Here is a 13,680-nt window from a genome sequence, read left to right on the forward strand (position 1 = left end):
TGAATCTGTTTTTTGCCTTTAGAAAATGTCAATGTTCAATACGTCTTCTATTCGGGACATCTTTTAAGGACCAACTCATTTATGTAACCTTCCCTAATCAAGGAATTCCATTTCAGCTCCTGTAGCCCTTAACCCGTACCTCATTTGGCACTTAAAATACTTTAATTGCCTTATAGTGTTTGACTTTGTAGTTAAATTTTCTAATAAGGTATACTCAAAAACCATTTCCTTATGCTCCCTTTTATCTTAAATTTACTGCCTAATTATACTGTCCTTAATATTCATGTGCTGGGGTGTCAATGTCCTCTTAAGAATGCACCTAGAGAACAAGTTATTCTTTTACTATGATAGAAGACTCATTTCTGTAACATTTTAAAATGTGGCTTTTCAGAGATTTAAGAAAAGGCAACAGCCAGAACCGGTTTAGCTCAGTGGATAAAGCTTCGGCCTGCAGACTCAAGGGTCCTGGGTTCGATTCCGGTCAAGGGCATGTACCTTGGTTGCGGGCACATCCCCAGTGGGGGGCGTGCAGGAGGCAGCTGATCCATGTTTCTCTCTCATGGATGTTTCTGGCTCTCTATCCCTCTCCCTTCCTCTCTGTAAGAAATCAATAAAATATATTTAAAAAAAAAAGAAAGAAAAAAAAAAGAAAAGGCAACAATTGCCCTGGCTGAGTAGCTTAGTTGGTTAGAACATCATCCCAATGCATCAAGGTTTTGAGTTTGACCTCCATTCAGGGCACATACGAGAATCAACCAATGAATGCACAGATAAGTGGAACAACAAATCAATGTTTTGCTCTCTCTCCAAAAAAACCCCCAAAAACAAAACCACAAAACAAAAAAACAACTGCATTTAATAACAGACTGTTAATAAGTTTTCCCCAATTAGCTTCAGAGGAATTCTATTTACATATACTTTTTAGCCTATTTAAAAACTATAACAAGAACCCCAGAACATCCTTCATTAGCAATAGCTATGGGTAGGCATGTTTATCATCTGAAGGTGTAATAGAATTTACCCAATAGGTATCTGGTTGTGTCTGATGCCCAAGGATTTCCCAATAAAATCTGTTTCAAGAAAAGTCAGAAAACTATTCAACTTATTTTTTTAAAAAATATTTTTCCCTTTATTGAATAAGATATTACAAATGTGTCATCCCCCCAGTCCTACCCTCACCCTCACCGCCCGTTGTCCACATCCATCATTTATGCTTATATGCACGCATACAAGTCCTTTGGTTGATCTTTCCCCCTCACCCCCACCCTCCCCTGCTTTCCCTCTGAGTTTTGAGCATCTGATCGATGCTTCTCTGTCTCTATATCTGTTTTTGTTCATCAGTCTACTCAACTTATTCTAATTCCTCCTCCTACATTCACTGGAACTTAGCTGCAGTATCTCAAATTGATGTAAAACAGCCACAAATCAAGGTTTTACTATAGGAAACTTTACAGCTTATTCCAAAATTTCGTTGATTTGGCACCCTAGAACAGTTTGCTTATTTTGTAATATATATGGTGATATCTTTACCAGTGGTTCTCAACCTTCTGGCCCTTTAAATACAGTTACTCATGTTGTGATCCAACCATAAAATTATTTTTGTTATTTCATAACTGTAATGTTGCTACTGTTATAAATCGTAAATATCTGATATGCAGGATGGTCTTAGGCAAACCCTGTAAAAGGGTCGTTCGACCGCCAAAGGGGTCACGACCCACAGGTTGAGAACCGCTGCTTTAGACAGACCCATAAAAAACCTAGTTTCAAAACTGTCAAGTATGACTGAAGTACTTTAGAAACCATAAATTGTATCTATGTGATCCCACTCTACTAAGGCTGTCAGTGATCTCATGATGGCCTTATAGTTTGATTTTATTGGCTCACACATACTATTTGACAGTTGAAACACTACTCTTAAATTACTCTCTATTTTTATTTCCATGGTTCCCAACTCTTACCCCTAAATTGATGACTCACAACCACTCTTCACCTCAGTGATTTCCCCAAATTTGTCATTGCCTCAGTTGTTTTCCCATTTATTCTACCTGCATTCTTCTCTGCCATTTGACCATCAATAAATTTGTTGGATGGAATTAATTGGAATGACACTTACTAAGTAGGGTGACAAAGGAAATCATGAAGTGGTTAATATGGGAGTATTTTGTTATAATATGTAGTATCCCCACTGTTATTCAGTATGGTCAACAAACACTGACAGTTGGGGAAATAAAGATACTGGGATCCCACTGATACTGTATGATCTTTACATTGGGAGAAAAGGATTTCATTTGTTAAGACAACGTTTCACAAATAAAAATTTCATTTTTCCCAAACTAAGGTATTGTGAAAACTGCTGTCTATAATGTAGCACAAATATGTATACAAATGTTAATACTTCAGGACTATTAATACTTAGTTCTTGGTTTTTGGAAAACAAGCCACACTTATTCTTGACCCACTTTTGTAAAGGATGAAGATGTTGATGTCAAGCCTGCAAAAAAAAGTGAGGCTCCGTTTACTCATAAAGTGAATATGAAAGCTAGATTTGAACAAATGGCTAAGGCAAGAGAAGAAGAAGAACAAAGAAGAATTGAAGAACAAAAGTTACTACGCATGCAGTTTGAACAAAAGGAAATTGATGCAGCACTACAGAAGGTACCAGACAAACATAGCCTTTATTTTCCAAAGATGCTCTTAAAAGCCAGTTTTATATGAGGGGTAAAAAACCATTTTAATAAGTCACTGGAATGTTTTGTAAACATTTGTTATTTTTACTGTAACTTTTGTTTAGATGTTTACATATTTAAATACTATTACAACTGCCTATGGTATTCAGTACAGTAACAAGTTTGTAGCTTAAAAGCAATAGGCTATACCATCTAGGTTTGTGTAAATGCACTCTATGATATTCGCACAATGACCAAATCACGTAATGATGCAGTTCTCAAAATGTACTGTTGTTAAGTGGTGCATGACTGTACTTACATGCTCTTTACTTTGAGGGCAAAAAAACCTAACTCCAAGATTGTGATTAAACCACTGTCCTGAAAATGCTGCTATACTAAAAGTGACAACTTGAATGTATTTATTTTAATATAGAAAAGAGAAGAGGAGGAAGAAGAGGAGGGTAGCATCATGAATGGCTCCACTATTGAAGATGAAGAGCAAACCAGGTCAGGAGCTCCGTGGTTCAAGAAGCCTCTGAAAAACACATCGGTTGTAGATAGTGAGCCTGTTAGATTTACAGTTAAAGTAACAGGAGAACCCAAACCAGAAATTACATGGTGGTTTGAAGGAGAATTATTGCAGGATGGAGAAGACTATCAATATATCGAAAGAGGAGAAACTTACTGCCTTTATTTGCCAGAAACTTTCCCAGAAGATGAAGGAGAGTATATGTGTAAAGCTGTCAACAATAAAGGCTCTGCAGCTAGTACCTGTATTCTTACAATTGAAAGTAAGAATTAATCACTTTTTAAAAAATATAATACTTTTATTCTATTTAAAAAATTTTCCCTTTAAAAAGAATCACTTTTCTTCTTCTTTTTTAGCTGATGACTACTAGCTCCCCTTCCCTCTGCCTGGAACTCTCTTCCTCTCTCCGACTTTCTTACTACATCCATCTTTTCTGTGGCGGGGCCAAAAAAGGAAACCAGAAGTGCCACTATGTTGACTTCTAATTCCTTTTCATATCAGTCTTCAAAACACAAGCTCATCTAAAGAAAACCTTCCTCCTTTCCAAATGAGCACCAGATTCATCACCAATTATGCATAAGTTAATGTGCATTTAATGGGGAAAGTGGGAAATTTACTCAATTATATCAGAACTTAGGCTGTGCATTTACCGTAAGTTCACAGCAATGTTTAAAAGTATCAAAAACACCACATTATTTTGCATGAAAGAATGCCGTCAATGAGCTATTTACACCTAAAATTAGTCTGAAATAGCCGAGACAATGAATTTGGAACCTATCAATTTGAGTGGGAGTTTTCCCTTAGTACATAATTTTGGTTGTAGTTTCAGAGCCTTTGTGAAGCAGATATAGGAGGGGGTTGGGATATCACTCTTTTTATGGGAAAGGAGGAGAATGGAGAAAAACACAAAATTAAAGACTTCTAAGAAACAAATGCCAGAGAAAACTGGATGAAAACCACTGCCTATACAGAGTTCTGAGTGTTGAGAATATTGAATGTACTTTTCCAATGTGTGTAATATATGCTCAAGCTTATAAAACAAATTTATGTTGTGACCTTGCCTGAACAAATGACATTTCAATGAGAAACTCTGTTATTAGTAGTCATACAGGAGAAAACACTTTCAATATAATTGAAGATTTCAAGATCCAAGAGGATTTGGGGCGGGGGTGGGGAGAATGGCACAATCTTCAATTTTAAATTCTGGTCTTTAAAATGAGTTTGTAAATAATCAGCTACCATGTTCTATCATCAAGTTGTTTTATATTTTAATTTTCTGGAAGACAATTTTGTTTTACAATGTAAACCCATAATAAAGTAACTTCTATATTTAAAAAAAAGTCTCAGTATTTTAGAAAAGACAAAACACTCCCTTATAATATTCATCAATGTACATTTATTTTTTTATTGAGGAAACCATAATACAAAATTACAGCAATCATGTGTCCTTTTACATACAATGTCATTAAAGCAAACTCTAAACCACAGTTTGTAAAGTATTCAATTTACCTCCAGTCCAAGCTGCATCTCCCTAAGACACTGTTCCCATCACAGTAGCCATTTTAAGCCAATCTTCTTTTTACACACGGGTAGTTTCTGTAGAGAACACTTTTCTCAGGACGAAAATGCATCGAGCATGCATAAGAAAAAATATATATATGTGCAAGTACATTTAAGAGTTTCTATAGGGGTATAAATGAAGAAAATAAAACCCTGGGATTTATTTGCTTCTTAGAAACACCAATGTAAAAAATCCCTCAGAAGTTTATACTGTGGCAATAAAACTCAAGTGACTAAGCAAAAAATAAGGTTATTTTCAGACTCAAAATTAGCTTTTAGGTATTGTTAAAATACATTTTAAAACGAGGCAGAATTTTCAAGAACTAAAAATAAGACATCCTCATTGATTACTAATTTCTATACCCCTACTCTAGACAACAGACAACTGTGCAGATAGAACTGATTCTCTTGGCAGAGTATTTACACAAATGAAATGTTATCCCTTCTGCGTATATTCCTCTTTCTCTCTTAAGGTACTCTGCTACTCCTACCCAAACCCACCCTTCTGAATTAACTACCAAAGTATTTGTCTAAGGATATATTTTACAATGTCTATAAACAACTAGTATTAAATGACTAGTTCTAACCATTTGTTAAAAATAAAAGCATACTTCTCATTTCTAAAAGAAACATCAAAACATAAGAATTCTAAGTATCACACTAACATATCTTCAAAAAAAACATTTTCAAAATTTAAGTGCAAAATAAAATAAGTCAGTTCAAAAGTCAGTTCAATTTCAATCTAAACTAAACATTGTTTCTACCACTCCTAACACCCATTGCATTCAAACCAACTGGCTCACCTTTTCTGCTTTGCATTAACTTCAAGGTTAAGATTAGCGCCATTAAAAAAATGCTTGCAGTATTAGTGAAGGCTTATGGTAATGACAAAAATTTCTCATAAGACAGAAACAATGCCCCAATATCTATTAGCATTCATCTGTATTTTCTTTTGTAAAAATGCAAGCTACAGCTAACCCAAACTTGACAATCTCTGAAAGTTCAAAGAGCTCCTTTATATTATCTTAACATACCTATCATTGACTATCAAACACACACACACACACACACACACACACACACGCGCACGCGCGTGCATACACACACACAAATGTGGTGCAATAACTACATAACTTATGAAACTTAACAGTTCACGGAACATTTAAGAGCAAGTGAATAGCACTTTAAAATGAAGTGATCAAAAGCAGGTACATTATACCCTATACCATATTATGTATGGGAATACATTTCATATTTCTCAATTATGATTCGCCAATTTTACCTTCTACATTGAGCCCTTCTATGGTCCATGCTCATCGGCTCACCAATGGCATACACTCAAAGGATTCCTCTTTATGGGTAACTATCTCAGGACCTGATTTTATGAGCTATGATTTGGTGCTTGCAGCATCTTCAGCACTGTGTGTGAAAATGAAGGCAGTATTTTTGAATATTTTTCTTTGTTGTAGAGATAAGCAGGAGTTTTAAAAGGATCAGCACATTTTAGAAATAGAATAAACAAAACTGATATGATGCTGCTTTAAAACATTCATCTTAACTCAAAATATGTACCAGTCAAAATCATCAATAAGAACACACAAACATTTTAAACTGGCAAAAAAATAAAAATAAAAAAATAAAAAAAAATGAAATAAATTCAGCGTCAGTTATTAAAATATTATAAATCAGAAAAATACTGGTTGCTATACAGATTATGCAAGGTTATTTGCTAAACAGTTACCATTTCACTGATGCACATGCCTTTTATCAAAACATACTGCCAGTTTTCTTTAAAATTTTTTTCCTTTTTCAGTGTATATAAAAGTTATAAAACCCAAACTGTCTAAAAAGGAGACATAATAAAACTCTAACGCATAATGGCCTCACTGAATTGCTCTAGTTCAAGAATAAGAAAAAAACAAAGACTCCATAGCTTTGGAGGGCAAAGAAATGTCCTATCAATCTTAAATAGATTGTGAAGGCTGTTGAACTTTCTGACCAAGTGACTTCCTAAATCTTAAAATCCATGTAATTGCCTTTTCTTAAATGTAACAATTTTTCTATGGGAAAAGATTACAAAGGGTGATGTAGTTCAATTACAGCAGCAATCTACTCATCATTCTTGTTTAATTAAAATAAAAACATTACCTAGAAATGTAAACAGCTGTTTGAACAACTTACAGACTTTCCACTGAAATAGTAGCATAAATAACAAGATACATTTTGGGGAAGCAGTAGCAGATTGCTTTTGAATACACAACCACAAAAACCTCACAGGGACAACATTAATGTATTGAAATATTTATTTATATATGTCCTTAGGTTGTGCTTACCTGTTGCTTTTTGCAGCAGAACCTAAGGTGGAAGGTCTGGGAAGGCACTGTGAAGCATAAATAATTGCACTGTTTGCAATTAATAAAGATTTTAAAGTTTAAATGAATCAAAATCAACAGCCTCCAATTTGTGAGTTATGATATTGAATCTAACTGAACTATCTCTTCAGTTTAATTAATAAATGTACCACTTTCCTAAAGGTCATCTATAAAACAGTATCATGCAAAATACTGAAATTGTTCATGTCAATACCCTACTCTTAAAGATAACAGATAACTAACTCCCTAAGGATTAAACTTCAAACTAGAGCTACATATCCATATCTACATAAGGGTAGTGGAAGTCACTCTAACTTCTATAAAACAATCAAAAACATTTCAAAATATCCACAATGAACTGTACTGCTAGTTTTCTACCCTAGGTAATCTCAACATTTATGTTCTTGTACATCTTTCTTTACAGTATATTCAAAACAACAAATGGTGCTCCCTACCAATGAAAGAACATATTTAAGAAATGGTGTTAAAACTGCTACATTGCTTAATATATTTGCAAACTGAAAACCACTTCTGTCTGATACATTTCAAGTCTTTCATTATTAGTATACAAAATATGCATATATTATACTGAAAAACAATATGTTTTAGGAGCACCAATGAGTAATACTATTCAATTTTGTTAATGATCAGTTTTCTTTAGCTATAGCTAAAGCATATAAAAAATACTTACCCATTGAGCTCACTTAAAAAAAAAGACCTATGTATTATTCTATGTTAAATTAAGAAGCATTTATGGTTTTCCAAGATATCAGCACTGTATTCCAACATAATATTCACACAAAGTATGGCATTTACATTATGTGGAACATTGACAAAAAGATACTGTTGCAGTTCATCAATTTGTCATTCTGATGTACTTACAGTGCAATGCTCCTTGAAGGAACACAATCAAGGATGATACACAGCACAGTCCTCCTCACCCCTACAGAGCTAGTTCTATACTGGCTGGATCAAACCTGCACTTCAACAGACAATGGCAAGACAGACTGTATTTGCATGTAGTCTAATATATTAATATGCAAAGAGCCAACAAATATGCAGAGTAAACCAATGGATTTCAACAAAATATCAAAACTTCAGCATGAGTGTCATAGAGTAATAAAATGATTTCAAGTACATAAAAAAATTAAGTTGATTCAATGACTGGACTTGTGCATGTACAAAACAAAGCTTATCTATACTGCAAAAAGAAAAAAAAAAGAGCTTGAACATTTCCATATCCCAATAATGTTTCAATGGCAGATGCACTGTAACTATTATACTTTTTTGCAAACTATTCACTTTTCTACCCTTAATTTAGAAAGAAACACACTAATATCGTATACATTGAAAGAGTTGCTTCACATGAAAAAAACTGTTCTTATTAGACTACTCATATTCACTATCTGAAAACTTTTAAAGTTAGTTATGCTGAAACAGTCTTGGAAATCAAGTAATTATCAAATTAAGAACAGAAAGGTTAACTGTTATAGCAGCAGTACAGGTCTGAAACAGTGGTCATGTATAAAAGGAAATTTCACTGTTAATTCAATGGAAGTATGCCAAAAGATCATTGTACACACATGCAGTTTTTAATCAAACAGAAGGAAAAAAAAAAAATAAATAAAGAAGATATCAGGATTACTTGTGCTGAAACAGCCAAATACAATAAATGGAAAAGATCCTCCAATCTATTACTATACTGCAAGGGGAAAAAAAAACATGCCAGTGTTTAAAAATTCAATTCATATTTCATGGGGAAAGCTTATATATTTGTGTATATGTATCTTAATTTATCATTGCTAAGAAATTATGAATTCTTTAAATACCCACATATCCAACTTACCGACACAGGAGGTTTCATATCATTTATTGTAAAGCACAAAACAGGCATTTTAAAAGTGAAAGTATACATTGAAAAAGTACATTTATATCACAAAGCATTGACCACATAATAGTTGCAAATACATTTGCTGGAATGTGTACATCTACACTAAATACTAAAAACAAACCAATTTTCATTTCTACACAGAAATATTAACCTCCTATCAGTAGTGATAGATATTTTGTACATTTTCAAAAGAAAAAAAAACTACTATTTAAACCAAAAACAAAATTAAGATCTTCATCAAGTCGTCTGCATCCATATATTTAACAAAGGTATTTTTCCCCCACACAATGAAGCAAATACTGTATTGTCCACTTCTTATTATTGGCCCTGTGCAGAAGAGATACATAAGAAATACACAAAAAGTTAAAGAAAATCCTTTAAATGGAGCTAACTCAGGAGTGAATCCTTTAAGAAAGAAAAACTGGTTAATATAAATGGTGGTGGCTTCTTGCATGATTTGCAAATCCCTGGGGGAAAAAAATTTATTTTTAAAATTAAAGGCATTATAGAAATGTTCAGCACTCAGATGCCATAAAGCATTATAAAAAACAAAGCCAAAAGCAACCCAACAGTACATCATAGTCCTTCATTTATTTATATTTTGCCATAGAAAAATTAAAAAGGCAAACATAATCCCAAACAAACAAAATAGTAAACATGCAGAAAACATGACTGGAGTTTTTAACACATCAACAAATTTATTATACCTGAGGTGCTGGAGGATGCTGTGGCATTCCCTGGGGACTTGTCTGGGCATAGTAGGCTGCTTGTTGTCTATAGTATTCAGCCCAGGCTGCACTGTAATCTGGCTGACCACCCGGTGGAGCACCAGTAGGAGCAGGAACAGTTTGACCTTTGAGAAAACAGAACTTTGTTACTGTAACCACAATTGAAAGTCCGAAAGAATCCCATTTCTAATGAAGACAATACCATGCTTCTTATAATATTCCTCCCAAGCCTTCGAATAAACCTGTGTCTGCCCTTGTTGATCTAATCCCCATTTTTAATACAAAACTATATCCACTGTAAGTATAGCTTATAAAGACAAAAGCAGAGGATCTGAATTGCTCGTTTAAGTGTTCACCAGTGCCAGAAAACTACTCTGTAATAATAAAAAAATTAGAATGCTCTTTATTTGCTTTTTGCATTATGTCATCACTATTAATAAAAATAAAAACAAACCCATCCATATAATTTAATTAAGGTAAAGATATAAGCATGATGTTGATTCAATTAAAGAATTTATAAACTACTAATGTTCCACATTTTGTTTTAAAAAGTGCCTTATGGCCAACTATACTTTAATTTTTTTTTTTTAAATGCTTCATGTAAATAGTCTATGGTTCCCTGGCAGTGACTGGTGGGCGGGGCCACTATTTTTTGATCTCTCATTCATGTGTATCTGTTACAGTACATATTTTAAATAAAATGCAAAGACTATTAAAAAATTTTAAGACCTGCCCAAAGATTTGTTTCCTGATTAGTAACCCATAAACTACATATATGTATAAATATATATGTGTACATGTATATAAAGACTAATCTATACCTTCTTAATGACATGTTTAAAGTTTTAATACATGTGTTCAAATTACAACACAATTTTATTATAAATAACCTGATGGACATAAAGAACAATTACCAACGAGGTTCTAAGCAACAAGATCAATGAAACACAAAACTCAAGAGCCTTCATGAGCAGTTATTTTACTAGGCAAGGCGACTTTTTTGAATTTAAGAGATTAAAGAGACACAACAACCAAATATAATGCATGAACCTTAAACAGGCTCTAGATTAAGACAAAAACCCTCCACACTTAAAAATATGGTCTTTGTGTTGCTACTACTGAAATAAACTGTTCTTTAAAAAAATTTTTTTATATCAATTTCAGGGAACTGAACCAGTGATACCTGGTTCATGGGTCAACGCTTAACCATTGAGAAACTCCCGCAGGGCTGCTGCTATTGAAATAATTTATTTAGAGTACCAGCCTGCAACTTACTCTGAAAATGTGTCAGGCACATAAAACATGTATATAGTTGTCAAATTTAAAAAAAAAAAAGGTGATTCTGGGTAGAAAAATATAAATACGGGTATTTGCTGTACTATTTTTCCAATTTTTCTAACGGTATAAACATTTTTTAAAAATAAAAGGTTGGGGAGTAAGAAAACATGTGTTTTCCTATTTAGTTCCTTTATTGAAACAGCATTTATTTAATATGTAATTCAATTGGCTTTATAAAATTACAGCTAAACAAAAAATACTGGAGCACATACATACAGAAAGCTGTTTTTATGTTTGCTAGATGTGATTCATTTTGGCCAGCCGAAAATAGGGAGACTCTTCCTATCTGCTCTACTTATGATTTGGCTGTCCACTAGCCTCTTGCACTTCTCTGCCCTTTTTAGGATATGTCCTCAACTTGCTCCCATTATTCTTTCCCTCAGTTCAAAAACAGTGTTGATGCCAGATAGTTTAGTTTATACTTTAATAGACCACCACTTAATATCCACATACAGCTTCACAACGTATAGAGTTTGACTTTAATTTCATCTCATTCAAGAAGTAAGACTTGCTCTACAGTTCACATGTAACACTTTATTATAGCCCAAGAGCCAGCCTCGCTTGAATAGACCTTTTTCACACTTGGTTATCTCTATATATTAGCATCCTTCTCACAACCACTCTCTCCCCATTTTAGGCTAACGCTTACAAGTCCACCATATCAGTGTTTAACATTATAAGAGCCTTCAAGTCAAACTTTTCTTCCAAAATGCCTTCACTTACCGTCTTTAAAATAGGAATTGCCTGTCTCTACTTTGAAAACCTGTTTGTTCACAGGGTATTTATTACTTGAAGTTTCCTTCATTCGAGCTTCAAAAATACCCAACCCCCCAGATTGCTGTCTTTGCTTGTATGACTTAAAATTGCCTTCTATAACCCTCTAGAATCTTGTCTTTAAAAAGAATTCCTCTCGCCGAAGCCGGTTTGGCTCAGTGGATGGAGCGTCGGCCTGCGGACTGGGGGGTCCCGGGTTTGGTTCCGGTCAGGGGCATGTACCTGGGTTGTGGGCACTTCCCCAGTGGGGGGTGTGCAGAAGGCAGCTGATCAATGTTTCTCTCTCATCGATGTTTCTGACTCTCTCTCTCTCTCTCTCTCTCTCCTCTCTGTAAAAAATCAATAAAATATATTAAAAAAAAAAAAAAAAGGGAATTCCTCTCCTAAATTCTGTTAACCCCAGGAAATAGAATTTTTTCACAAAACAAATTTAAAAACTTAACCTGCATGTTTCAAAAGAGGTTTATTTACCAAGAAGCAAATAATGACAAATTTATAGTGTTAGTGGAGATTTCCTGTTCTTGACAGGAAAAGCTGAAATTAGGCTTCAAAAGCTACAAGAGCCTGCTTCATTTGGTGAAGAGGGCACTGATTGGGAATCAGAACAACCAAATTCCCAGGAAACCCTTGTTCTGCCACTGGAATAGTAAAACTTAGCCTCTCCAAATAAGGGAGTTAGATTTGGAGGTGAAGATCTTTGACTACCTGATACTTTATTACACCTTTCTTTCCTTCCATTTAAAAATCTCAAAGATTGAACTGTATTATTCTAATGCTTTAAGGTCTCTTATTTGTGCTTATTTTAAATAGATCTTAAGGACAAGTAATGTACCTTGTAATTAGATCAGTTAAGCAACCAATCATTTACAAAAAGGACTATGATAGGGGAAAAAAAATTGACCTTGTATCATTAAAAACCACACTTAAAATTATTTCCTTTAAGATAACAGGAAATCACTCAACCACCAGCCCACCTTGGTCATAAAATTAACAGCTGACCATTATGCTACAGAAAAACACACAACTGAAGAGGTGAAGGAAGGGTTAAGGAAAATCTTCAGTCAAATGTGGTGTTACTTAATTATTTTTATTTATAATCTTTCTCCACAAAGGATTCAAGACAGTCCAACATGCTTTTTCTAAAATTAGAATTTAATAGAGTAGTAAGTAGGGAAAAGGTAGAAAATAGAAAATTAAAAGAAAGGCAAAGTGAAGTATCTACCCTTCATAAAAATTTGAATGGTATTAAGACCTTGCAGATTATATTCAACATACCCATTCATTTTGGGCAAGCAAAATGTAAAATGGTTAAATAGCAAATTTACTAATGATCATGTTGCAAAGAAAGAATAAAATATAATAAAACAGAAATCATACTCATTCCCCAGTAATTACTTAAGTCTACTAATAGGCCTTTGTTTTTACCCACTTTTAATAATACAGGGAACAGCCCTGGCTGGATAGCTCAGTTGGTTGGAGCATCATCCCATACACCAAAAGGTTGTGGGTTCGATTCCCAGTCAGGGTACATACCTAGGTTGCTGTTCAATCGCCAGACAGGGCATGTATGGGAAGCAACTGATCAATGTTTCTCCCACATTGACTTTTCTTTCTCTCTCCCTTCCTCCCTCTCTAAAAACCAAAACCAATAAAACATATTCTCTGGTGAAGATTACAAAAAAAAAAAATATATGTATATAAATAAAACATCTTTGGCATATTACCCATTGTGAAATCACAAATTGGACCTAATGATTTTTAACCTTTACATACTTAAATCTTTAAAATGGTGAAGCTTTTTCATAAAAATTAAGGTGACCAG

General features: G+C 34.0%; 2 protein-coding genes across 29 annotated transcripts in view; one reads left to right on the plus strand and one right to left on the minus strand.

The window, feature by feature from the left end:
* NEXN (nexilin F-actin binding protein) overlaps positions 1 to 4,250 on the plus strand; it is a 42,035-nt gene extending 37,785 nt beyond the window's left edge. For 6 of the 8 annotated variants that reach the window (XM_036349874.1, XM_036349875.1, XM_036349876.1 and 3 more), the window contains 3 exons: positions 2,470 to 2,655; positions 3,100 to 3,457; positions 3,552 to 4,250. In XM_036349874.1, the coding sequence (XP_036205767.1) occupies positions 2,470 to 2,655; positions 3,100 to 3,457; positions 3,552 to 3,565 (558 nt within the window). In that variant the 3' untranslated portion in view covers positions 3,566 to 4,250. Of the gene's footprint in view, positions 1 to 2,469; positions 2,656 to 3,099 lie in introns of all 8 variants that reach the window. The other 2 variants (XM_036349877.1, XM_036349873.1) reach the window with 1 other exon arrangement.
* A 321-nt stretch (positions 4,251 to 4,571) lies between these two features.
* Positions 4,572 to 13,680, minus strand: part of FUBP1 (far upstream element binding protein 1) — a 39,125-nt gene continuing 30,016 nt past the window's right edge. For 15 of the 21 annotated variants that reach the window (XM_036349884.1, XM_036349897.1, XM_036349895.1 and 12 more), the window contains 3 exons: positions 9,726 to 9,871; positions 7,089 to 7,135; positions 4,572 to 6,174 (listed from right to left, as the gene is read on the minus strand). In XM_036349884.1, coding sequence (XP_036205777.1) covers positions 6,144 to 6,174; positions 7,089 to 7,135; positions 9,726 to 9,871 — 224 coding nt within the window. In that variant the 3' untranslated portion in view covers positions 4,572 to 6,143. Of the gene's footprint in view, positions 9,486 to 9,725; positions 9,872 to 13,680 lie in introns of all 21 variants that reach the window. The other 6 variants (XM_036349885.1, XM_036349898.1, XR_004974068.1 and 3 more) reach the window with 5 other exon arrangements.

The sequence above is a fragment of the Myotis myotis genome, unplaced genomic scaffold (genome assembly GCF_014108235.1).
Source record: "Myotis myotis isolate mMyoMyo1 unplaced genomic scaffold, mMyoMyo1.p scaffold_m19_p_2, whole genome shotgun sequence".
Classification (NCBI taxonomy): domain Eukaryota; kingdom Metazoa; phylum Chordata; class Mammalia; order Chiroptera; family Vespertilionidae; genus Myotis; species Myotis myotis.